At 40.4% G+C, this 27,886-nt stretch overlaps 1 protein-coding gene across 1 annotated transcript in view; it reads right to left on the bottom strand.

Annotated features, from left to right (window-relative positions):
- Positions 1-1,522: 1,522 nt before the first annotated feature.
- The window catches only part of LOC146375834 (transmembrane protein 132C), a 144,231-nt gene continuing 117,867 nt past the window's right edge, over positions 1,523-27,886 (bottom strand). Inside the window, exons 5-9 of the mRNA XM_084945881.1 lie at positions 26,033-26,176; positions 16,734-16,942; positions 10,514-10,787; positions 6,706-6,897; positions 1,523-3,331 (exon numbers count right to left, since the gene is read on the bottom strand). Coding sequence (XP_084802007.1) covers positions 2,165-3,331; positions 6,706-6,897; positions 10,514-10,787; positions 16,734-16,942; positions 26,033-26,176 — 1,986 coding nt within the window. The 3' untranslated portion in view covers positions 1,523-2,164. The remainder of the gene's footprint in view (positions 3,332-6,705; positions 6,898-10,513; positions 10,788-16,733; positions 16,943-26,032; positions 26,177-27,886) is intronic.

A 27,886-nucleotide genomic window follows, 5' to 3' on the forward strand; every position in this document is an offset into this window, starting at 1 on the left:
GCGGATCACGACATGGTGACAGAACATAATTGTTTGTGTGTATCATGGTGTGTGTGCGTGTTACATGTCTCATAGATGTCTTAATTTTTTTCTACTTGAATTACCCCAGTTTAGAAATATCAGCACTTAAAACACTGCAACACCAGAAAACATTAGTTATACATTTAAAAAAGAATGCATATTATTACATATTCTTCTTTGATAAGGGTTAGCTAAGAAAATTATGTTACCTGTATGTTTTTGTAGTAGCATTTACTGCCAGTTAGCTGCAACAAAAACTTTTTTGCTAGCAGATTGCTACTATTGCTTATAGTTTGCATGAAAGAGGCTAACTTGTCTGCTAACGCTCACCAACTACTCGCTAAATGGTAGTGAAACAGAGTGTTAGTCTTCAAAGTAAAAATTTGACCTTTTGAAATGTGTCAGATGCAGCAGGCACAACCTAAGTCTACTACCGCTCCTGTAGAAGTTAGCAAGTCTTTACAGACAAGCTGGTGTCTTCCGTGCAAACTACAGTTGATTGGGGCAATTTGCTAGCGACCAAAGTAATCATGAATAGGTTTTCGGTCCAACAGTCAGCAATGACTGACCAACCAGTTGGGGGAAACACATTTCCCTTAGCAACTAAAGGTTGCTTGGGGGTCTTCTGTGACTGGGGCCTCTGTAGTGTGATGTTTAAGCTAATGTGCGGACATGAAAATGGTATAAACCTTGTCAGCTGACACACGATAAGGGAAATAGGCAGAAAAATAGCCGGAAAAGCTGCTAAACCTCCGTGTAGGTATCTGGTGGGGCTCCATTTAGTGCCGAATGCTGACAGAAGTAAGCTATTCTATACAACATCCCCAATTCTACTCAAGGTAGCGCCACTATTTGCTGAAACGAATAATATTGACAATGCCCCTGATTAACAACCTGATTCATACTGCGGCAACAGTTAACATAATGTGAACATTTCTCTGCTTGATGGAAAATAATAACACACTCACGCACACACAATTCCCCAACACCACTGTGATGATAATAACGTTCACTGAGCAAAATGCAATTTTTCAGCCGACTGCCCTTGTTTAGGAAGTTTTCAGAGAAGATTATTATTTGTGCAATTATCTGAATAATAAAAGATCCACTTCCAAAAAAAGGTAATATTTCCTACCTTGCGTGTAATTATGGGACAGAGGCGTCAATTGGTATTTTCTTCAAACCTCGAAAAACTTTTAACTGAGAGGGCGTTATTGGGAAATGTCACATTATCATGATGGTCAGCCATTTGGTTTAAAAGCTCCTTCACACATACTAGCTGTGGTGTCAGGGTACTGGATTGTAATGGACAAGATGAGAGTATTGATGCTTTTCTTCACTGGCCAGCATTAAACGAGATTAGATTGTGTTGTTGCTTGTAGGTAAATTACATCTTATAAATAGTCTTTGATACAAAGATCAGTGTGTAATTGGCTTCACCTTCTCCAATCTAAAGACTCAATGCCTCACAATGCTGCAGTCAATAAAAGCTGATGCACACTCTTGACATTACTGTGTATTCCTTAAATGTTATGAAAATACAATATACAGAGCAACAGTACAATGCTTTGGAGATTGTTCAGTATATACATAACAGGTCTTATGCCTTGCTAAGGAGGATGACAATGAACTGGAAAGTTGTGCCATTCTTGTTTTTCTTTTCTTTTTCCCCCCGAACAACATGCAGATTTGTCTTGACTTGCTTTGGCCTTTCCAGAACTCTCATGTAAGAAATCCAAAATTGATACAGAACTTCCAAAGCCATTTAATGTGCACACACACACACACACTCGGAATATCTATCTAGTCACGTCACTGTTCGTTTTAAACTCTATATGCTTTGCTGCAGATCAGTTCTGGGATCCTTGCACGATTCTAAATCGTGTAATAATAAAACAATGTTTAAGTGGCAACCATCTGACAAACAAAAGAACCACCTCATGTTTTTTGTCAGTGATTTATCATCAGTCATATGTGGAATCATGACATTTCTCGCAAAGTTTAATGACCCTTTGGCAGTTTGGGTTGATTCTGAAGTAAATTTACTCCTCGATCACCAACTGTGGATCTGGTTTCTGTTGAGACCCACTCTCCGCTGGCTGGAAGGCATATGGGTGAGTTTGTCACAAGTGCACACAGTACATTATGCCACCTCTTTTAAAGCACTGTCATTTAATCTTTCCATGTAACTGCGCAACTCCTTGGAGTCTCCAAGCTGCACGTCTTGACACACCCACTTAATATCATGGCTGTGGCTTCCAGTCAGTGTGCTAACAGTGGGGTAGCTATTGTCCGAGGGAATAGTGGTGAACGTGGTAAACTTAACTCGCTTTCTCTTGGTGGTGGGGGAGTCTCCTTTGCTGTCCTTGGCTATGCAGCCTGTGTCCGCCGCCCGATGCACTTGGCTCGGCACGCTCTTCTGGGAAGAGCCTCCGTTCAGTAAGTGGCTGCCCTCCTCGAGGCCGCTGCTTGAGTCTATCATGGAGGTCTGTTCTTCCTGCTGAGGCGAAAGGCTGATTTGGCTCTCCAGCAGCTCGGCCTCGTTCCCCAGCCACACCCAGTCGTGAGCATGGTTCATGTTCTCCTGGCCCTCGATGGAGAGCTCCTTGTGACGGTATTTGAGCGTATAGGAAATGCAGTTAATAAGAAAGACCAGGATGGCGAGGCAGAAGACCCCGAGCAAGGCGTACATGCCAATTTCTAGGTCTGTGAGCCCTCGGGCAGTCTGAATGAGTTCGTCGTCCACATTGCGACCACGGGGTAGATCTACTTGTGCGGGGAAGTCAGCAAAGTCAATTGGTATGCTCTGGCTACCATCCACTGAAAGTTTATCCCCATTGGGTCTGCGGATTATTGCGCTTCTCGTTGTGGTGGCTCTCTTCAGCACGCTATCCTCCATGTCAGAGATCGAACTACCGTAATAGTGTGTGTCAAGGCCGGTCCTGTCCTGGGAGGAGAGCCTGCCCCTGTTCTCCATATCATCTCCATCAGGACCATAGTCGCTGCTCCCTCCCCTTGAGCTGTCACTATGGCCAAACTTCACCCTGATGTTGCAGTTCCCCGCCGCTATAATGCTGCGTCGCTTGAACTTCTGGCACACTTCACTAACAGTCATTTCCACCCTGACCAGCAGGCCTTGACCCTCTGCCTCTGTCACAATGACAGGCCATTTCCAGGAAGGGTCCTGCTGCACTGTCACGACTTCCTCGTCTAGTGAAGTGGCTGTCAGGACAAAAAAGTCCGGATTGTAGAGGTCTAGTGGAGCCACAGAGCCGTCACTGAACTGTAGCCAGGCACTAATCAAGGCCTCCTACAAAAGAGGTAGAGAGAGAGAGGCAGGATCGTCAGACATTACAAAGGATTGAAATGATGCTGTAAAAATACTGCATAGAGCATAATTTCATGGAAACGGATCATTTTCAACAGGTTAGCTCTGAAACTCCCCTTGCTTGTTCCGCCGGCTTTAACTTATGGGAGTATAGTGAATTGTTCAAATGAGCTGCATAATGATTATTTGGATTCAGTGTTCCTTTAGTCAAGCTCACTAAGTTGTGGTTAAGCTACCTCAGCAGCTATTTTCTCTCAGCCAAGGGGCAGAAAAGATCAAACAGTTACTTTAAATATTGTTCATGCCACTGAGGCTTCGCCATACATGGGTGTCGTGAAGCCGCCTACTACTGCAGTTTCACAATTTGCATTTTAATATCACCAAGAGACAAATCCCCCAAAGGCGCACAAGTATATAGATTCCCACAGTGGTCTGTCAATGCTCCTTATATTAGTAACACCAGAGGTCTTGCAAGTGCAGTGCTGTCTGCTTATCCCCACACTATGTAAGAAGATAGAGCTGATAAATAGCCTTCATGCCCTCAGTCAGAAAAAAGGGTGAAGTGGAATAGTTCGGGGCAGCTCGGAGAGCTCACTGGAGAGCTTGATCAAAGAAGCCACAGCGAGAGTAGCTGCAGCAAATTATAAAGAAAAGCAAACATGACAGAATTGCAAAGTTCAGATTTTAAGTCGAAATTTTGTACAGTACTGTGGTGTTGCTTGAGCTTGCTCTGAGATTAAACTTCTGTTTCCATTAGATAACCAAAGAGAAGCGCTGCGTTACATGCTTTCAAGCCTTCGAGTTAATATATGAGTGCCGTAAAAAGAACAGACTAGCCAAGACATAGAAGAAAAAAATGTACATCTATTCAGGAAAGTAAATAATATAACAAAATTAATTAAAAAAGAGGAACTACAAATAGAAGTAAATGAAAAAGCTTAGCATTTTTCCATTTTTGTATTGTTTTTGCTATTCATTAAAGGATCAAGCTGCCAGGCTGAAGCTATGGGCTTGCCCACCAGCTTAAATGTTAAGAGAGGCTATGCCAATGGACTGCCAGCCCTCAGGCTGCACTATGCTCACAAGCTTTGGAAGCCATGACAATAAGACTCTGCTGAAGTTTCTGATAATCCTAAAACAGCGGTCCCCAACTCTCGCGGCCGAGTCGTTTGGTACCGGGCCGCGAGAGTTGAGGCTCGGGTGTGAAATGTATGGTTTTCAGGGGTTTTATAGGTTTTTATTGTTATTTTTTAATTGTTTTGATCATTAACTTGGTTTCCCAGGGTCTTTTCTCTTGTGTTAAGAATAAATCTTCTGTTTTTTTGGTACCCGTAGTGGTTTTTTTTGGTTTATTTATCCACGACACAAGGCCGTTCCGTGAAAATATTGTTGGACATAAACCGGTCCGTGGCCCAAAAAAGGTTGGGGCCGCTGTCCTAAGACATCCAGCTTGTCTCAAAGCAGCGCTCCTCATGTAGATAACTTTTTATAATCTCACACTTATTTTCTTTTTCTTTTGCACATTTAGACAGTTAGGGATAGTGTAATGCAAACAAAAAATAACTTTATAGAGACCCTAAAAGTATTTGAGTTGGCGATTGAGCACTTTTGGCTTCAGCTGATATTTATATAAAAAAATTATTTCATCTAATTAAGAGTAATTTAATATTCTAGGTGATAATAATTGCCAATGTAAAACAAATGAACATAATTATCTGCCTTAATCAGATCTGTCTAAATGGTCTGTGAATAATTTTCATCTAGTAGAGAAGAATCAGCGCTCACTTTTGTAAAGGAGGCTCTGAGGAGAAATGAGCTGTTAAGTAAAATCACATAGAAGTCTCTTATACGTGGGTCTGCACCAAATTATTATCTTCTTTTTCTGTTAACCTGCTAATTATCCACTCATTTTATCCATTAATCATTTTATCTATTAAAACACATGAAAGTGTTGACTATAATTTTCTGCAGCTTAAGGAAATGGAAAGATGATAATAAGATATTAGGTATGACAAAGAAAATTAGATTTGAGGAGCATCGACTATCAAATATTTGATTTTGATGGATAACTGATAACATGATTAATAGAAAATCACAGTTGATTAACGATTATTCGTTGGTTTTACTGAGCAATTATCTTATTAAAACACCTCCACTTTTTGTACGCAACAAAGGCACTGTAAGTGTCAAAACTGAATCACTTCCAGTAACTACATTACGTCTAAGTTGAATAGTAGGGTATTTAAACAGTTTAAATGAATATAATTGTATATAACTGCATATAATATTTTGTGCCAAGGAACAATGATTTTTAAACTGGACTCTTTCCATACCTGTTGACATTATGCAATCTATTTCACACTGTCTGAGCTGCCACAGAAACTCAGATTCCAGTTGATAACCCCACCCCAACCACAATCTTTGAAGCACTTGTCTGTTTTTTGTGCAAGTATTGCAATGCCCACTGTGTCATTTTAAGACAGTGGCCACTGCAGATCTGATGAGTTGCATGTGGCTCTTTATGTTCCCCCTGATTGCAGCAGAATGTGTTTCAAGCGATGTTTTCTTTGGTCATCAGTCAACTAAAATATCTTTTCCTATCTTTACGACATTTTACAATCAGGTTTTCAGATTTTCTCCTTTCCCTGTAGAGCCATCTGAACATTTTTCACATAATTCACTCTGGCTTGCCAAAAGTGGAAAAATGTTGCCTGTACTGATGAGTCTCAATTTCTGCTGTTAGTGTCAGAATTTGAATAAACAATATGAGCGAATTAATCCATCATGCCTTTTGTTAACAATTCAGGCTGCCGGTGTTATATTCGAATGGGGGATATTTTCTGGGCACATTTTGGGCTCCTTAGTACCAACTGAGCATCACTTAAACACAGCAGCCTACTTGAGTATTGCTGCTGACCATGTCCATTTATGACCACAACGTGTCCATCTTCTGATGGCTGCTTCCCTCAGAATAACACACCAAAACTAAAATAAATCCAAACTGGTTCTTGAACATGACCGCGAGTTCACTGTACTCTCATGCTCTTCACAGTCACCAGATCTCAATCTAAGAGAGCTTTTTTGGGATTTGGTGGATAATATGGACCACAATCTCAGAGGAATGTTTCCTAGCACCTTACTGAATTCATGCCATGAAAAATTGTGCAGTTCCAAAGGCAAAAAGGAGGTCCAGCCCAGTATTAACAAGATATACCTAATAAAATGGCAGGTGAGTGTATAAATTTAGATGAATTTGCTCATTCAATTAGACAATATGTTCTCAAACTTGTGAGCCAATAACCCTTACGCATATTTAATGTAGTTTTGTGGTTTTTAATTTCTTAAAGCATCCTGACCTGTTTGGAGCTCTGCAGGACTTCTTGTGTGGTTGTAGTAGCCAGGATGGCCCGGTTACTTCCCGGACTGAGCTGCAGGCTCATGGAAAGGCCTGTCACCAACTGGACTCCCAACTCTGTGATGGTCACTTTGTCATCCACCACTGTGATAGTCTTCTCTGCCAGGATTGAGTCTGATAAAGGAGACAACACCTGAAAAAGTGAAGAAAAACAAGGAGAGAGATGACAGATTACCATGGAGACATTAAAGTAAAAAAGGCAAATAATTACATTTTTCTTTGACGGGATTCCTCACGAATACACGCAGTAACCTGTCACATTTGGTACGAACAATTATAGATGCTACTCAACAGCAGTGACTCAACCTAGTGTATAGCCTGTTGATAAGATAAGATAAGATAAGATAAGATAAGATAAGATAAGATAAGATAAGATAACCTTTATTAGTCCCACACATGGGAAATTTGTTTTTGATGAAGGCTTTATGATTTCCTGCTCTAAACACTGAGGCCTGGGAGGTCTTTCCCAAGAGAAATCAGCAGCAACAGCAAACAGAAACGAATGGAGCAGAAAGAAAACAGCAAAAAACTTCATTAACGGAAAATACACACTGGTCACATTGTTTGACTGACAAGTGATTTTCTGGCAAGTGAAATGCAAAAACAACATATCAATGAGCATTTGGCTGTGAAGATGCCACTGATTTTAGAAAAAAAAAGGGAGGGATTACTGTGAGTTATAGGTGAAGCTGAGAAAATGTCTTTCCAAGGGTTTTCATCTAACATAAAAGACTTGCATGCTCCTCCGCAATATGCAAAACGATACACAAAACACACTTTTTTTTAAATTTTATCTGTCGCTACTCAGGCTGGGTGGATCAAAAAACAACTCAACTTGGATGCCATCCAACCCTCGTACCTCATGTAGGTATGAATCCATTCCCTTTGACTAATACTGGTAATCTAAAAAAGAGGCACACTTTAACCCCAAAACAGAAGAACGAAGCATGCAGAGGAAGACTTCCTCCACAGGCTTATCCTCATCCGTGTGCCGTATCTTTCATCAGCATGATGCATGGCACAGGCAGTCAGCTGTCAGACCCTCGTACTTGCCGTGTTTTCCGGTTGGTGCTTATATTTTCAGGTTTGTGGTGTTTGGGGATTGAACACATCTCTGCACAGAAACAGACGGATGAGTACTCTGAGCCAGGAAACAGATCCCACTCTCACAGATGTCATTAGGAGGCTGATATTCATCCAGTTAGTGTGAAGAGCCTGACAAAGCATAGGGCTGAGGGGAGAGGACCCACTCACTACAGAGAGCCTGAAGTACAGGCTGTGACACACCAGTAATCACCTGTCTGCTCTGGTCAAAGGGAGGTACTAGTCAAACTGCAACAGCAACATTCACAATTGTTACTGTCCCCGGGATAAGCAACATGTTTCCACAACATGTTATTCTGACATGTTTTTCTCTAGAGAGAATAATGTAATGTTAAGCTAGGTAAACTCTAATTAGAGTTTAAGATATTCCTAGATATACCTAGAATTACAACCATGTTGTTGTCTGGCTGTGAACACATTCACATCCAAGGATTTGTAGTACAACATAATAAATGTAATTATGTTTAAAGATTCTGACAGAGTATAGAGCTGGAACCATGACAGCAGTCATAGCTGTTGCTACAGAGAAGCAAAAAATGTTAAAACATGAATGCTTCAAGCACATTTTTAGCCTGGCAGATTGACAGAACCACCAAAGCACCACCAATGCTCACCAGTTCCTGAGTTATAGCACCAAATTTCACCATTGACTTGTTAAATATAAAAGGTTACAAATTTGACATTTATACTGAAATTTATTGCAATGTTTTGCCTAATTAGTGCATAAACTCTCGAGTTCTGGCCAGGCAAAGAGACTTCAGAGTTGACCACAAAGTTATAAAAAGAAGTATCCCTAAGATGTTGCATTTATGCTGATGGGATGGATGAATGCTACACCCAAACTCACATAGTTGTGGTCAGAAGTTTAAGCTCATTACAGGAATGAATGTCATGGTAATTTGGGGCTTTTAATGATTTCTTAGAACTGTTCAGCTTCCAGGGTGGAATGATTATACTGAATATATCTTAAATGATTAAAAAAAAAAACAAATTGGGTGCACAAGTTTGAAGCCTATTGGGATTTTGTCTAACCAACAAAGGGATAAAGTGTACCTACAGGCTCAAATACATACACACATCACACTAATATATGATTAAATGTATCTTAGCAAGTTGCACCTCGGCCAGATGTTTTTGGTAGACATCAACAAGCTTCCAATTGGATATTTTTAATCACTCTTCTTGGCAGAATTGGTAGAGTTCATTTAAATCCGTTTGTTTTCTGGCATGGACAAAGTTCTTATGGAAAGTCCACAATTTTGGGGTTTGTGAAGGACTTTCTAGAAGCTTAGTGTTCGCCTGCTTCATTCATTCCAAAACTAGTTTCCATGGTTGTTTGGGATCATTTTCCTGCTGATACTCTCAGTTGTGTCCAACTACCTGTTGAACTGACCTAAAGTTGAAGAATTTAGAGGTAGAAATACTTCTTCATTACTCCACCCACTTTGTGCAATGTACCAGTACCACTAGGTAGATGGTACTCTCATCTGAGGGTGACAGTTTGGGGTTTCTTTCTTCCAGACCTCGACAAAGTGGTTTCTCATCTCACCTTCAGCACCTTAATAGAAGATTTAAGTGAGTGTACGTATATAGTTGAACCTGTACGTAGAATTATGACCCTGTGTGGTTTAGAGAAAATCCTAAATTGATTCAAAGCTGTGCACCAAATGATTGTTTTTAATGTCATTAAGGATGTAAATCATTCCAGTCCAGTTCAGAGAAATCATAAAAAGCCCCAAATTACCATGACTGCTACGCCCGTGATGAGTGTAGAGGCATAGAACTGTATTTCCCAAGTGGTTGTAGTTAAATCACTAATAAAATCACTACAGTCTTATTTTTTTTGACTCATTAGAACAACCACAATATTATAGTGTTCCATATTAAAACAAATCTTTGCCAACCTCAAATAGCTTCTACACTACTGTGTGTGTGTGTGTGCATCTATACAACAGATTTTGAGATTTGCACAATTACTTGAGTAAAGAGGATTAAAAGGAAGCACTGATCTTCCAACACAAACATTGCTGGAGTTTTGAAAGATTCTAGCAACGGCAGAATAATTGCACACTGAATGACAGCATTTCACTCGAGCTGTTTCTGGATCTCTTTTGCTGTTAACAAAGCAGGTATTCAGGGAAGAACAAGAATCAATGCCAAGTACCTATTTGGAATCAGAGGCAACATTGTTCAGAGAACATGTGGTTCAAATCAGGGAAGAACTGACCAAAGTGGAGCATTACAGTAAAATTGCATTTTTAAAAATTATAAAATGAAACTTGAAAGAAGCCTACTGAGTATTAGTTTTTAGGAACCACCACCTTTAACAGTTTTTTTTTCTTTCTATTTATCATGATAACACTGTGCCAAACTTCGGGGGATTGCACCAAGCATGTTACAGTCGTGCCCACTAAGATTTTAACTGTGCTTTGAAATTAAACTTAATCAAAACAGCCGGTGTACAAATTGTATTGTGGTTGCATGTGTACTAAAGATAAAAATTTTATGATTGTTATGTGTTAATAAACCCCCCACTGCCCGACTAACATTCAGATTTTGTCTCATTGCAGCAAATGTAATTTTAGACAGCACCTGTAATCTGTTGTTGTAACAAATTCTGATACAGATACAGATTCTTCGTATACCTGAATAGTGGTCATGCCTGTGTCAAGGCCCACTAGTATCTTCTTGTCCAATAGCTGTGCAACCTGTGCATTCTCTACTTTGAGGAAGTCCCAAACAAGCTCCGTAATGTCCACCTGCCAATCAGTGCCCAGCATGTAGCTGGTCTGGCCTCGAGGATCAGCTGACTCGGCTATAAAATGAGTCAGGACTTTGACCATGGCATGCTGGTACTGCAGAGTGCAGCTTCGCCCTCGCCTGTCTTCGTCGTCTTCATCCTCGCTGTCCCGTGTCGACCTGTTTAAAAAGAAAGAAAGAAAATAAAAAATAAAACAGTCTGATGTGCAAAGTGGAAAGAATTTCTTTTCTTAGCAGTGAGAGTGGCATGCCTTTAGAGACAGCAGTGTTGGCTGTTTTACAGACTAAAAGAAAAAAATATTGGATAAGCTGCCATGAAATTTGGTACAATTGAGGCTGAAACAGGATTTCTTGCAGAACTTTGCCTACATCCAAAATGCACTGACAAGTGCATTTAGCAACATGTGTTGCTAATTTGTTACCTTTGTATCTGGTGCTTAACATTATATGAGCTATGCATATGCATGCTACAGTTGTTATGCATGCTCATTGTGTGTTATCTTGATTAAAACATTACACAGTACAGTAAATCAAAGTTATATGATGTTAAAAAACAAAACGCTGCTGTGTACTTTGTGTTTATCGGTATCAACAATCTAGAAAAAGCAGAATTTAAAACACTCATTTTGTACTGATGTATGGTTTGTGGTATTTTGAGTAGCATTTTAAATTGGAGTAAACAACAAACACACAGACGGGTGTAACTCATACCGGGATGTTCACCCGACAAAACTCAAGCTATGATGCAATGTTGTTGATTAAACCAGTAAGAGGGGGATCAATCCAGCGAATGGCCATCATTTCTCTTTCTAAATGTCTCTCCTTTACTATTTTGGAGCACCCGGCCTGGATTGTAAATGTGCATACACCTCCTTACGGCTTTACTTAATAGCCTCCCAGATCGCTCTGTTGCAAGAAAATCTAATTTTATTACTTTCGGTAACAAATCAGCCAACAGAGGCACAACTATCTCTCACTAGGAAAATTGCTTTGAGTGTGACAAACTAGGTTTAAATGGTTACAATACAGCCGCAATATCATTAGTTTACTTATAACTGTATTTTTTTTTACATTTTCGCATTAACAAACACCTTTGAAGAAAACAATCAGCCTTGAATGTTGACAAAACATTGTTTGAATGGTTATTCTGGGGAAATAAATGCTGTTACAGCTCTTCAGGCTTACACTGGGGCACGGTTGGGATTCTTCCAAAGGAAAAAAAAAGCACTTTGTCAACACAACTACTAATCATATATCCTACTGTACAGACTTGCGCCTTCCTTTTCATCTAATCATCTTCATTTGTTCCTTTGTCGCTATTTCTCTCTCACACACACATAAACTCTAGTAAAGGTTGCAATCATGATAAAGGGGAGAAAAAAAACCGAAATTAATCTCTTAAACTCTTTTTCTTGCGATTATCCGCTCTGCTTGTCTCTTTCTGTCTGAATCCCCTGAGAAATCGGACTGCATGCGAAGCTGTGGGAATAAAGATGTCAGCTGCATTCTCCAGAGGAAAGCCAAGGGTAGAGAGAGATTTGAAGATAAGGGCTTAAAAGCTTTGCTGGAGGGACTGATTTCATATTCGCAAGTGAAAGACCGCCTTTACCGGAGAAATTACTGTGGAGTCAATATTGTAACACTGAAAGGAAACAATTTGTCCAGCTAAGTCACAGCATACAGTTATGAAAAGTACATTTGCAATTTCACTGCATTTTGGTTTTCAAATACAATTTTTTTTTCATGATGTGCCCTGTGTAGGTAAGTATTGTGTATACAAGTGCTACAAGGTAACACATAATCACATTGCATTTTTAATTAACACAGTATTCTAAAGGTTTACTGCATTTTATACATATCTCCGTACAATTCTTCAATTTTTCTATACATATTCTGTGCATTGTTACCTGTATATACGAACTTCGGTTGCTTATGTTTATGGGACCACCTTGTGTCTTCCTTTTATATTTTATTTTCCCTTGCTGTAAGAGCTCTGTAACACCAAAATTTCTCATCCGTGGGATAATAAAGGTTTATTCTATTCTATTCTATTCTATTCTATTCTATTCTATTAACTTGAAGAATCACATTAAAGTTATGGTTATCTCACTGTCATGTCAGGTATGTCCTGAAACAACTGCATTATACTGCTCACACAACATGGATGCTTTGCGAGCATCTGCACAGACAGCATGTTTACACAAAGCGAGCGAAGAACCCAGGGTGAGTGTATGCAGAGCCCAGCCCAGCAGCCGGGGCCTGCGCTTCAGCGGGTAACAAAGGCAGTAATGAGCCTCCATTTCTACCAGTACATGTTCCTACAGCAGAATCACAGTGGAGATCTCTTTAAAGTCTATTTGGGTTGATTTTAAACATTTCTTTGTGTTGTTAGGTTTGTGTTCATATCAAAACTTCAATTTAATTTAATTTAATTTTATATAGCGCCATATCACAAAAACAGTTGTCTCAGGGTGCAAACACAAAAACAAAGATTTCTTATGTGTCCTCATTAAATGTCAGCGTGTGGGACATAAGCTCAAGGTCTGTATTATCAGCTGCTAATGATGTGACAGTGATTTCAGACCTTGTTATGGAGTAATATAAAAGTAATGCAAGGAGCTTTAAAACAAAATGTAATACATTACTACATGTCTTTACTATTTTTTGAAGTTAGTTGTTATATTTGTCTTTTATGTGAATTCCAGGCTTTGTTAACGGGTTCTTGGAGATTGCAAAATAAGTGCCTAAAAAGCACTTTGGGTGACTGTCAGCTGTTTTGAAAATGCGCTATATAAATAATTCACTTGATTTGGCTTTTTTTTATTTGAATAATGTCTCCAACACTGCTGAAAGGCTGGTGACCTGTCCAGGATACACCCTGCCATTCGCACAGTGACAGCTGAGGTAGACATCCTAAGGTAAACTAGTTTCAGGTGATGGGCTAGACTTAAAAAAAAGAAAGACAGAAAAAAAAAAGATTGCCTGGTTCAGGAACACTACGCCCCGCCTTAAAACTAAGGTTGTGGTAGAGCAGGGTTGGGCAACTCCAGGCTGTCCCTGCAGGTTTTAGATGTGTCCTTGAACCAACACAGCTGATTTAAATGGCTAAATTAGCTCCTGCAGTTCTCCAGAGGCCTGGTACAAAATAATCATGTGATTCAGGTGTGTTGACCCAAGGTGAGATCTAAAACCTGCAGGACACCGGCCCTCAAGGCCTGGAATTGCCCACCCCTGTGGTAGAGGCTTTTTGGAAACACTGTTTAGCCTGGCGTTAGCACATGGCATTGGAAACTAGAGGGGCATGATCTGAATCTGAGTAGTGTTTTGCTACTAAATGTCTGTGCTAATCACTGTTTTTGCATTATGAATAACACTTTTAAGCTTAATTACACTTGGCACCAGCTAAGTCTAATTAGGGGATCGATTTTGTAATCATGTTGTCAGCTTTGCATGAGTCTTAAGACTCCTGGGTGAGCAGAGTAGCTCAGCACTCAAATGATCGCCCCCGGGGAGGATTCTGGGCAGACCTGGCACACCTGGTTTTGGATGCCTACTGCAGCACCAACCATTGGTGTCTCAGTGCTCAGTTACGTGCAAACTGACAGGTATGAGTTTACAAGTCAGAGGTCACAGTTCTGTCCCCGAAAGATATGGTTTGCTTGCTCCAGATTGAGTATGAGTTGCTGCTTCAAGTGGAGAACAGCTTTAGCGTGTTCAGGGTGAGAGAAAAGTGGAGCGTGAGATACACTCAGAGTCATTCAGCATCTAGAGACGTACTGAACTGGTCCCTTGTACATTGTGAGGTTACACTACTCGTAACAATACTTTTGCGTTACTTCAGAAATGACCTGAAATGCACCGTCACATAATTGCCAGTTGACTATATAAACCTTAGGCTACTGTTCCACACACCATCACAAATCAGCAACACAAAGCAAAGATGAAAACCAGCTCAAAGAGACAAAGAGGTAGAAATGAAACTTGAAATACTACAAGCCTGACTCCTCATCCCTGCCTTTATTACCTGTTCAAGTCCAGGCCCATAGTAACAATCGCCATATTATTTTTCCAATGCAGTAATTGAAAGTTTCTCATCAATAATTGCGTTTTTTGAATCATTTTGAGTGTAAACGCTTGAAATTCACAGCCAATGACTTGACAAATAGCTCTGATGTTCGAGAGCATGCGCTGACATACAGACTGAACCGGCATGTAATTGTTACACTTAATAAATGTGATTATTAGTTAGGTGTCACACATTCAGGAGTAAACAAGCTGATGGTGAAGTCTGACCATTTTAGCCTCGGCATAAATCTTATATGCCAATACTTGTGCAACCATCTCAAAATCTAATCTAAGGTTAATCTAATAAACAAATCACACTCAGTGCTGAGAACAACCCGCTTCACAAAGCAATTTTTCTTTCCGCTCCGTTCGCTTTCAAGCCCAGCTCTGACTTCAGAGGAGGTGCTGCATATTAATGCGTGTGCCATGCTTATTTTTGTTGTGCCCGTGGATCATGTGCTGCGTTTGTGTTGGCATTTTATTTTCTACTACAGTGACACGATGAAGGTCGTTATAGCAGGAATGTTGTTTCTATATGAAAGAACACTGGTGGATTTTTCGAATTTGAATGCTGCAGGCATGTCAGTACAGCTATTTGTTTTACAGCAGCAAGAAAACACTCGGTATGCACTCTATAGGATAACTGAGGGCTGCTTTTTCTTTTCTTTTTGAATATTAAATGATCACCTTGATTAAACAAGTAAAATCTCAACATACATATCCTGAGAGAAGCGGTAAAGGATGGTGAATGCTCAAGTGCTACGCCTACACTTAGGTTTGCTGTCTGCAAAGGCTTATCTTGTCTGTGCTTTGACAGGGCTTAGGGAGGGAAGAGGTGAGCCATACAGGCAGTGTCAGTCAAAACTGTGTGAGGAGTACATTTGCAGTTCTCCCACTAACAGGCCTAATGTGTCTTTATTTTATTTTTTATATTTCTGTCTCTCTCCTCCCAGCGTGGCCACAACTTGCCAGCTTTCCCGATAGAGGAATGGCATGCCGCTTGCTATTGTTGCTCGCTGGCTTACTTCTCCGTGTGCTTACGGACCGTGGACCAAAGCTTATTCTCATCAACAGGTATAGTGCTTCTTTGCAAGGTCACGCCTGTTATCCCCCGATAAACAAAGACGTGCCGAAGATGGGGAAAAACAAAGCTCTGGTGCTGGCGTCAACAGTGACAACACGGCTTGGCTGTCTCCGCTGATAAAGGCATAGCAGCACACAGCTGGAAAAGCAACAACCTGGACAAGCCACAGTATTAGTTGAATGCTGTCACTCAAAATAAGAGGGGAGCAGGGATAATTAGAGTAGCCACACTGGTGCGTGGGATGACTTAAAGTCTAACTTCAACGCTTTTCCTGAAGTAATTACCGTAGGTGGCTGATAACTGCTCCATCAATTGATGGATTTCAACAGTTGCAGAGTAACACTGCGCAGCAGCGTTAGCAGAGGTGCTGTGTAGTGATGAGGCCCCAGGGGAGAAGTCTGACCTCCAGACAGCTCTAATAATGTTCTTTCCAACTGACAGGCACAAGGCGCAATGGCAGGCCACCCTAAGCCAGTCGTAATGACAAGCTGTAATGCACAGGTCAGCCATTTTGTTATCAGCCAAGACCTGTCAGTAGGACTGAAGTCAGGAAGAGACAGGTGGAGTGGTGTTCGTCACATGTCACATCATTACCTTAGCTTTGCCATTACTGAAATCAAATACATCACCGAGGAGAAAGGCTATTCTTGAACTTGTACTTTCTTGAAACTGGAGCTGCAAACGTGAACAAATTACCAATTTATTTTTATTAAACTTAACAACTTGTACTAAAGTTTGTGATGTAACCTTGGTGTTCTTTCTTGGATAACTGTAAATTACGTCTGGAAATGGCTGCGCAGGAGCTGACACGAAAGTGAGAAAATGACTAAACGTTAATTATAAAGATCACGTTATATTCCATCCAATTAGTAAAACAAATGTCTGCCTGAAAAAATAAGAGAGCAGAACACACAGTCGCAAAGCCCCTTTAGCAACAGATGCACGCGCTGCAGTACCTCTGATTGGTGGCCATTATTGGCACCCTCCACCCTTTGATCTGGCTCAGCTCCGTGTCTGACACCTCAATCTGGAGGGGGAGACGGGGGATCCACACGTTGAGCTCCAGCTGAGCACTTAGGTATCCGTGGGTGAAGTTCACCATCATCTTCACCTTGCCCTTCATCTCCTTGCCGTTCACAAAAACGTAGTCACACCTGTCAGACACCTGCATGTGAGGAGGGGGGAGGATTAAAAAAGACAGCATTTAAGTTGAGCTCTTCTGACGGCTGCGCTAGATGACTACACAGCAAATTACACAGTGCAATATACTGTACAGAGTACCATGTTGGCCCCGGCCCTACGAGTTGATTATAAGGCTTTACACTTCTGAGCACTCCTCTGATATAGCATTCCTGTAACTACTTTGAACAAGATGAAAGGTCCTCGATCTGCTCGACTCTCAGGAGAAGAGGGGGGAGGACAGCAAGGACATCTTTGAACCTGAGGGAAAGCACAGCGTGGTCTGCTGTTTTATTGTTGTTCAGCCTGCAGCTGAAAGAGGAACCAGCAGATGGACACTAGTAAGATGACAGCTGATAAAAATGACCAAAGTTGAAGCTAGTGGTTTTGTAAATTATGTCATAGAAAGAATAAGTGAGCCAGTTTTGTGCTTTAGAAACATGTAACCGTCAGAAGGTTATTCCTTGATTATTGATTATGAGGATTTACAGACACATACAATTACCTCTTTAAGTCTAAGCACTTAATAGGTAATTATTTAGTATATCTTGAATGTAGGAACACATTTTTTAGTCCTCTGGGCGTTTTCTCAATCTTACATATTAATCTCATCTTGGAACAGACTGCCATGGCTGGTACCAGATGGAACTCGACGCTCTGGGAAAAATTTCTTTTTTCCCCTTGCTTCTTCTTCTTCCAAGTTATTTCTTTACAGTGAGATAAAACCATAAACAACCATTTATCATGAAGCTGTGGCAGGATATCCTCTGAGACCAAAGGAGGAAAAAAAAAAAATTGTGTGTGACAGAATGTGTTCTGTTCACTTCACCTTCAGCATGAAGCTAGCTGTGGAGTTTGTGCGGGACCGTGGAAAGTAAATGTGGCTATTTTGTATAAATAAAAGCAGATATTTGGAGTGTTGCCGCATCGATTTTTTAAATTTTGTTTATTTTCTTTTTTTCTGTCTGCACCACTGAGCTTGCAGGCTGAACTAGTGGCATTCCTCAAGATCTGGTATGTGGATTGCAAGAATAGCCCCACTTACGCTTGATCAAAACAACAGAACATCAAAACAGCATCATGAGAGACCTTCCAGCTGATTTCTTTTGCTTCCATTCATCTTGACATATGGATATAAACACGCAGCTTCAAAGTCAGGAAAGAAGTGAAAGAACAATTTGATGCAATAACATGTACATGCAAAATCTGCTTTGAAATGAAATGCATAGTAGTGTTTGCAATGTACAGTTTTTGTGCAATAAAATACATACCTTCAACACTATTTCAGTACTTTGTTTTCTTATTCAGTGTTTGTATAAAACTATTTTGGACATATCTGTAGTCCACATGTGCACATTTGTTTCTTTTCTCTTTGCCTTCCCGAGTTTGACAACAGGTCGGCAGTGCAGAGAGGTGATTCTTTCTCTCTTTTTGTCAACAAGACGACATGGTAGTGATTATGATACAAGTTTATACTTTTTCACAAAGTTGCCCCAAATCTGATTTGATCTGAATTAAGCTGCTTTTCTCTGTAAGGTTGTCTGCTTCTCCACTGGTAAACCGCTTATCCCTCTGACTGCTTGTGCATTTGTGCAGAAAACTTCAGAGTCAAACTGACCAAACCTTCATATCAGGGACCAGAGGTGAGCCGGGTCTCTGGCTACAACAGCAGTCTTTAGTGCAGACCTTCCCAAAGTGTGGGGCCCGCCCCCCCTAGCCATGGCAGGGGGGGCGCGGGATGAAAAGGGGGGGAAAAAAAACAAAACAATGCTTGGACACTGCTAGCACAGGCGCCTACAGAAACGCAAAGCAGGAGATGAAGCATCGCTGAATATGTTTCCAAACCAACTTCATTCTAAGCCAAAGACTAGAAAATATGGTGAAGCATGTCTTCCCTTTGGCTTCACCTGCACAAGTGCCGAGGTAGGTCTCCCCTGCAGAATTGGTTTCTGCAGGGAGCAGCGCTGATGTTTAAATCACAGATAAACAGTATCCCACATTCGTGATTTTTAGTTCACAAACACTTCTTGTAATGACTAACTACTCCTGACATTTTGGAGATATACATACTATACTATACTTTATACAGTACAGTTACAAGTTACTGGATACAAATAATATCAGGCTGATCCTGCCACGATTTGTTCCCCCGGTTCAAATCATGGACTAACAGTATCCCACAGCTTTAAACCTATTTTGCACAGAGAGGCATTTTTTGAAAAATGTATTGATAGCAATGTTGAATATTATTACACAGGAAAAAAACAACTACACGTAAAATAATCACATCGTGACGCCTCTGCCTTTGTAAATGGAGGGACAGTAACTGCGTGTGTATGTAAGCGTGTAAAACCTGCAGATAGTCAGATTAACAGTATTTTGTCTCTATCTGCCATTCTGCAATTCATCTCATGTAAACAATAACGTGGCGCACAGCCTGACGTGAAAAAAGGCACATCCCTTTGACGTTGCGTGATGAACTCTGTATTCCTCGTCCACACGGAAACGCAAAAAAGGAGTTTTAAAAAAATCTCAGAAACAGCTGCGTTTTCAAAAATACTCGTGTAGGTGCGGACGTAGCGTAAAAGAGTTAGTAGTTTATTTCCTTACTACCTGTAATTTATTGCAGATTACTTGTATTTGCTTAATTGTTTACTAAATGTTTGAGGTGTGAAATAAACCGCACTGGAGCAAAATATGGATGTGTGTGGTTGGAGGATGTGTGCGCGCGCGCGCGCGGGGGGGGGGGGGGGGGGGGCGAACATTTTTCTTGTAAAACAAAGGGGGGCCCAGCAAAAAAAGTAAAAAAGTTTGGGAACCACTGCTTTAGTAGAAGACCTTGCAGTGACCAAGCCAAGAGGTGGCACATGCTGTGAGCATCATAAGCACTTATGACTGTTTTTATATTTATGAATATTCAGAACAAATGGCCTGAACTGTGGAGCAGGGCATTGTGTACAAAATATTTTTGGCTGTATGAACACAACTGTCACTTAGCACCTCTCTTTGTCCTACACCTCAAAATCACTTTTTGGATGCAGTGCATGAAATTCAGCATGCATCACAAACTCACACATTTGTAAGAGTAACAGCACTGGAAAGAGTCCAGAGCTGCAAAAGGAGAGGATCTTGAAGGGGACAACATCAGCCAACATCAGCCAAATTAAAACGTTTTTATCTTATTTTAAGTGTTTCTGAAGCACGTACTATGGAATTCACTGGTTGGAAGAATCCAGCTTGCTGTTATGCTTGAATTTTACTCTAATTTACACAGGAATGGAATCTAACTAGCCAAATCATTGGGAACTTCAGTAGCACTTTAGAATACAGCCATACTTGCCAACCTTGAGACCTCAGAATTAGGGAGACATTCAAAAGGGCTGTTGGGGGGTTGATAAATAAATTTTACAGTGTTTATTTATTGGATAAAATAAGTTAAATGTCACTGTTATTATTGGCTGGCTGGAAACGGCTGGGTGTCCAAATTCAGAGGCTGCTTCCACCTGAGGACCCGGCCTTCGCGGTCTAAAGAAAGCCGGGTAGTACGTCACGAGCTCTCTCGGTGGAGTGAAACTCTGCCGTCTGCTCCTTGCTATCTAAAATATAACCGGGCGCTGGCGTAAATTCTTGACCATCTCACACTTCTGTTTAATCAGTTTTCTGTTTGATGTTTATTCAGCTGTGTGAAAACCCCGGAGGAACCCTCCTGACGGATTAATAAAGTTAAATTTAATTAAATCTAATCTAATAACTTTAATCTCAGCCAAACCGATTTGCTCACAAACAAATAAAACACTGAAAAAGCCAAACAATTACATTTTTCAGTTATCAAAGTGACTTATATATCATGTTTAACCCGAGTAGCGAAAGACCGTGGGGGTTTGAAAACGATGTGTCGGGTGTTTGGTGTTTTCACCAGCTCAGATATTTGAAGTTTACACAGCTACATTCTCGCCTGAAAATATGTTAAAAGTTTATTTTGCGACCCAGAAAGAGAAATAAGAGTAATATTAAACTAAGTAGCTGCCGCCATTGTTGGAAACTGGAATTGGCTGGGCCGCACTATGAATTCTGCGATATGGTTTTTCAATTTTGTTGTCCGGGTGGAAAATCGGGAGAAATTCAGGAGAATGATGGCTCCGGGAGATTTTTGGGAGGGGCACTGAAATTCGGGATTCTCCCGGAAAAATCGGGAGGGTTGGCATGTATGAATATGGCCTGTGACTAAGGGTGTAATTCTGCTAGAATTAAAAGGAATTTCAGTGTAATTTATCTGCCATTACAATGTAGTTACACTTACTTACAAACATCTACTAATAGATACACTTGAGTAAAAGAGTAATAAGAATATTTTTTTATACAGAAGAAGAAATAATTATACTGTAAGTAACTTTAAGTAATGCACATTTATAGGTATTTTACAGAAAAGGAGAAACAAGTGATAAACAATAGTAATTTTAACATTTTTGGTGCAGATCCACAAACATTGTGAACAGTTTCTGATTGTAACTGAACTGACTGCACACTACTTAAAATTACTCATGGTATAATTATTTGTTTTTTCTTTGTACAAACTTGAATTGCTACCCCCTATTTATAGCATATATACTGCTACGTGTTTGTAGGTAAATGTAATTACATGGTCGTTTCAAATAAAATACATTGAAATTCCATTTAGTTCTGGGACAGTTACACCCTTTGTTGTGGGCCATTGTTCAGCTGTTGAAAATGAGGTGACATAACAAACAGTTTATTGTGTCTTCCTCAACGTTATTGTACCAATAAAACTACCACTACCACAACATTGTGACAAAGCACCAAATATTCACACACTCAACCAAACACAGACACAGGTGGCATTGTTGCGGCTGAAAACAAATACAGCCTTGATCTCCTCTCATTGCTTTTCATTTAACAAAAATTACTTAGCAAATATTGTTTTCGTGTCAGTTCCAGTGTGGACATTTGTTATTACACCAGCCATTCTTAAACTGTTAAAAAGTCTCCTGCACAGCAGCGAGCTATCAACGGCAGTGGACTCTATGACCAGAGACCAAAAAGCTCTGAAAGCCCCTGTGAGAAAGATGAAAAGCACGCTGTAGGGCATCCTTCAAGGCTACATCTAACCATCAGAGAACTTCTGTTAAGAACTGCACAGGCCTTGCATTTTCAAGTGGACACATGCAGGATGAGTGGATATTTCCTCTGTGTTATTACGCCAAATACGGAGAACGTACAAAGTGGTACCTTGTAATACAGTGCAATGAAACACAGACCGACGGCTTAAAGAAGCTTTTAAACGTCTGTACGAGCGCGGTGTCCCTCCCCTGGTTACAGTCAGTCATGGAGCAGATTGGACTCAGCGCTCCCAATGCGGGAGTGTGTTTGAACAGATAAAGATGTCAGAGGAGTCCCTGCTCTTTATCAGCTCTCATTGTTAGCCTCTTTTTCTCTCACCACACTCAGTCTGCTGAGACTGAAGTGCTTTGACAGTCTCTTCATCTCTGACTCTACTTAGTTGGTGTGAAGCAACTTAGCTGCATGAGCAGCGAATTGCAGGCTATGCGATGCCTGACCGAAAAACGTGCAGGGCCCACTCACCATATGTAGTAGCTAAATAAAAAAACGACAAAAAAAAAGCCTACAAAATTTAAATTAATAAAAAAATTTGTAAACATCTGGTATTTATTAACGTACAGCTCTGCTACGGTATTCTTAATGACAAGGAAATTACTGTAACTGCCTGCTAGGAATTTGATCAACACCCCACTAATCTAGGGAGAAACAATTACGGAAAACATGGCAGCTGACATCGTGCTGTCCCGACCAATTACACAGGCGCGCTTATACCGCCCTGCTGTGCGCTCTGATTGGCCAGAATAGACTTAAATCAATATTGCGACATAAGGGGACACTGCCACTTAATCAGCAGGCCCTTTAACCCCTCCTCCACCCTCACCACTGGGTATGTGTCGCACCACGCCGAGGGTGAAACTGCCTCTGCGAGTTACACGCTCTCCGTCATTCTTCTTTACAAAGTATCATAAACGTCCAGGAGGATCCACCGCCACATTAATCAGGCGCATTAGGCAGCTAACGGGAGAATACTTACAGAGGACATTAAGGCTGTCTCTGGATCTAGCCCAGGAAATTAACTACTCACCAGACAGTCACAATCCAAGGCAGATATGAGCGATGGGAGTAGGGAGTATGAAGGTAGGATGAGTCTGTCTCTGGCTTGTACACAGAGCCGGTTTGACAGAAGCAATTAAGCTGCTCAGACATCTCTGCATAAGATTCAGTGCTCACTCCAGTGCAAGGAAAAGGTTTGCACATAGCAAGGTTTCTAATGATTATGCTGCGCGACGACAGCAGGAGTTGCAGGAGCTCGCTCATAACACGACCTTCATGGCTAATGTGAAGATGGAAGATTATCCCTGCAATTTCATGAATGTGTGTGTTGTTGTTGTTATTTCAATGATTCTTTTATTTGTGCGAGCTGCTGAAATACCGCACATCTTTTCTGACTAGAATTCAGAGGTCAGTTCTGAAACAAGAAATTGTTTAATGCTGAGCTCCAAGTTATTAATGTTGCAAATGTTATGAATGAATTGTTATTTTGCAGTATCAGTACTTTCTTCACACAGAGGCAAGTTCTATACACTTAAAAGGCTTTTGTCAAAGTTGCCCAGGAGGAGAAAAATTAAATCTGTTACATGGATATGGATTTATGAAGCAAACCATGGGTAACCACAGCCAGTGGAGGCAACCTGAAGAAAGAATAACTTGTTAATCAACATTACAGCAAAAGCTATCACTCCTATGGCTTTGGTTGGACTGTGCTAAGGAGGCACCTGGAAAACAAAAATATGCCTTCTAAAAGAAACGTGGCTTTCTTTGGAAGAGTGCTGGATCTGAGCCAGAGGTAACACTTATTTTGGATTGTGTGAACATGTATAAGGTGATGTAGGCAAGCTAAGTGAAAAAAAGAGGACAATGACACAAATGAGATATCAAATCTGACAACACAGCCAATAGAAGAGCTTGCCCTCTGGCCCAAAACATGGCCAGAGGGCAAGAAAAAACATTTCCATAGATTCACACACAGTAACTGCAGCTCATATGGTGAGCTTTGCATGAGCCTTACACGTAGCTGTCAACATGATAACCCAGAATAAGCACAGACATAGCCTTATTTCTTCCTACACAGAACAAATTTGTGTAAACTGCACAAATTCCCAAAGAGGTTTAAAGAAAAATCATGTAAGCTGGTATTTCTTTATAATTTACTGTAATTTAGGAGGCTGGAGTAAGTGGAAGCACCATTTCATGTGATGTGATTCACTGTTCTATGTTAAAGTCACTCTGTGTTTATTTAATCCTAATCGTCCAGGTCACAATCTGTCACCTTTATGTATACGATCACAGGCTATGATTAGCAAAAAAAAAAACTTCCTGAGTGAGCAACAGTAAGTATGCTGCAGGTGGGGCTTTTTGTTTTTAAAGCAGAAGCATCCTTCTTCACCTAATCGTCCTCCAGAACACACTTAAGACAATTTAAGGTGATCAATTATGGTAAATGTTCTCGTCTACTATAGCTTTTAATTTTTGTTAACCTTCAAGGTGAATCGTGACAGCATTTAACAGGAAACATGACCCAGCAATGTGGTGGTTGTTTTGATATAAACTAACATCACAGCCATTTAGAAATGGAAACAGACCAAAGGCATTTTCATTGTGGGGCTTTTTGGATAGAGCCAGTAGAGGCAGAAAAAATAGTGGGACAATTAAAGGAGAGATGACATGCAGCAAAGAGCCTCAGGCAGAATCTAACCAAGACACTGCAGGAAGGGCCAAACCTTCTGTACACGGGCCTGCACACTCATCCAAATGAGCCGTGGGGGTGCTGACTGATGTGACTGTTTCTTCTTTGGGTTTGCATTGAGTCTCTTGGATCCCGTCTCAGTGTGACTTCCTTTGTTTGCATAGCAAAGCCACTTTTACACTTTTTTGTTTTTTGGTCTCATGCTGCAGGTTTAAAAGGGACCGTATAAAGAAAAAGTTGTCAGTTGTCACTGCATATCAAACATGCTCTTTCATGTTGTTTTCCAGTGTTTGTTTTCATTTTCTTCAGGGTGCATGTGTGCTAAATGTACTAAACATCATTTCAACACTTTCTATAAAAAATGCACTACCTACCTAATCTTTAATATAATTACATGGGCTCATATGTGGGTTAATTATAATGGCAATTTGAGTTTCCATTGCAAATTGCATTTGATTAACTTAAATGGACTACAGACATTTTAGATTACATGTTGTTCACATTTAACAGATTTACTATTAAGCATTTAAACATATTTTGCAGGTATATCCACACATAAAGGTTATATTATAGATAACTAAAATAAAATAAAATTTGAAAACCAAAATCTTGTTAACTAATATAAAAATAAAAACTAGTCTTAAAAGTAAAGAACTACAAAAAATTATGTTGTTAAGTTGAAAACCTAACAAAAATAAAATAAAATAAAATATGCCCAAATTGTTTATTATAGCTTGCCTAATGAGACTTTGATGGATGTCTACAAGACCGGGAGTCATTGTCATTGTTATACCTGTATAGAGTTTCCTAAATCTTGACATATGCCTTTCATACAATAATAATTAAAATAGTAAAACTAACACAGAAAATAATGAAAACTAAAGAAAACTACACTTTTTCAAACAATAAAAACCAAACTGAATCAATAAAACCCACTCTGGAAACTAAATAAAACCAAACTGAACTAAAACCGAAGAGTAGACACATACACAACATTACTTAAGAATGCAAACCCTTTACATACTAGTACTGCGCCTGTCTATATATCTGAAGTCATATTTGCACAGGGCATCACCTTGGTACTGCACTGCGCTGTAGCAGCTCATGTAAAAATAAATAAATAAAATGTCACTCTTTGAAAAACACCAACAGAAACCTATCTGAAGCATGCGATGGCATGGTGTTTATGCGAGAGCAGAGATTGCGGGAGTCTTCCCCCCCCCCCTCTTTTCAGAAGTTGATCTTACTGACCTTGACCACGTCTTCGTCTGTTGAGCGACATGTCGCCGCTTCAGAGACGTCAGTAACAGAGGCGTCAGTTCCAACAGTCACCACCTTTACAGGAACAGCCACTGTCTTTCCAGTCAATACAGCGGTGTTCAGAATCTCAGAGTCCTGAAGATATAAAAAGAAAACAGAGATCAAAGCAAAGAAACAGTTAGAAAGTAACAGCTTAGAAATGAAAGTTAATCATTTGTGGATAAACCTTCAGACTAATAACTGATGGATATCTTATCTTATCTTATCCTTTATCTTATCCTTTATCTTTCCCTTACCTTACCTACAATGTTTTTCATAAAAGTCAAACTTAACCTGCCAACACTAGTCAGTTCCATTATGTATAAATTGGCACTTGCTGCCCAATCACACTTAACTAGGCTCTGTGAAAGAAACAGAAGAACCAAATGCTCCAATTTGCCCCTGGACTGCAGTAGAGATCGTTCCAGTAAATGACATCAGTGATCAGACAGCCCCAGTCCTTTAAGTCCACTGGCACAGCTTCATTACTCTGAACAGAAATCTTAACCTTTCATTACAGACACACACACACACACACACACACACACACACACACACACACGCACGCAGTCACACATACACACACCAGCATTGTCACAGAAGATAATCGGAACCAATTAAGATAAGTCTGAGTTAACTTTTTTCTCTCTGAAGTCACCAAAGCACATTGGATTGTCTCTTCTGCCTATTCAGCCCAAAGAAATTGCACTTCAATTACACAAACTGCTACAGAACCCTGAGCGCCACAGTAAATAGTCGCTACTAGGGTCAAAGTGTACTTTTCAATAGTTACAGTGTAGAGCACGCATATATTGCGCCTGGTGAACTGAAGGGACTTCAGCTAATTGTAAAGCATGACAAAAGTCTCTATTTTCAAGATGTTTTTCATTCTGCTAAAGAGACAGTCTCACAAAAGCTCAGATTTCCTTGATTTCAATAGGCGAGAACCCGAAGGCATCTTTTTCTGTCCCCACTGTATTGAAGCTTTGCCAGCACTGAAGATGTTTTCCTACTATTTTTTCCCCCCTTTTAACAGAGAAATCTTCCTCTGGAGTGATGCCTGTTGAATTAAACGTCACATTTGTTTAGTGTTTTATTGCTAAACCTGACAGGCACAGACAGGACCAATCTACAGTGTCTGACTTCCTGTCCATATTCATATGTATCCCACAGTCACCGGGGAAGTACACAAGAGCCGTGCACTCGCTTTCCAAAGACTTGTTTGTGAGCTTTCCAATGGAGCTCATTCAAAGAGAAAGAAAAAAAAGAAAAGGAGGATTAAGTTTGATTGAAAGAAAGCTCGTCGTTTGTAAGGCTGGTCATTTGTAGCATCATTCAGCTTTGGAGTGAAATGATTATTAGCTGAGCCAAGAGATACCGATGAATCACAAAAAAACCCACTTAATCTTCAAATGGTGTTTCATTACAATTTTATAGACTGTGACAGTGTTATATAGCAATATAAACCCTTCTCTTGCTGTGCCACTGACTTTGATTCAATTCGTCTTAAAACCGAGGAATGCTGTAAATTAATTCCACGTCTGCTGGGATTCCTCCATTTTCAGAGGGTCATCTATAATATATGATAGGGTAAATGGTGGGGACCTGGTGAAAGCTGGCGCTAATGTTAGATTACAGCAGCTGGATATGACCCAGCGGGCCGAGAGCTGTAGAGAGCGAAGCCTGGCAGTAATAAGCCACAGCGGGATCGCACGGTGATGCATCAGCGGTCCGCACGCTCGGACATAGACAGCGCAATTAAACACATAATAGAGACCAGTGGCGAACACCAGCAGGTTAAAAAAG

The sequence above is a fragment of the Perissodus microlepis genome, chromosome 12 (assembly GCF_051167445.1).
Source record: "Perissodus microlepis isolate ML-2025 ecotype Zambia chromosome 12, ASM5116744v1, whole genome shotgun sequence".
Lineage (NCBI taxonomy): Eukaryota > Metazoa > Chordata > Actinopteri > Cichliformes > Cichlidae > Perissodus > Perissodus microlepis.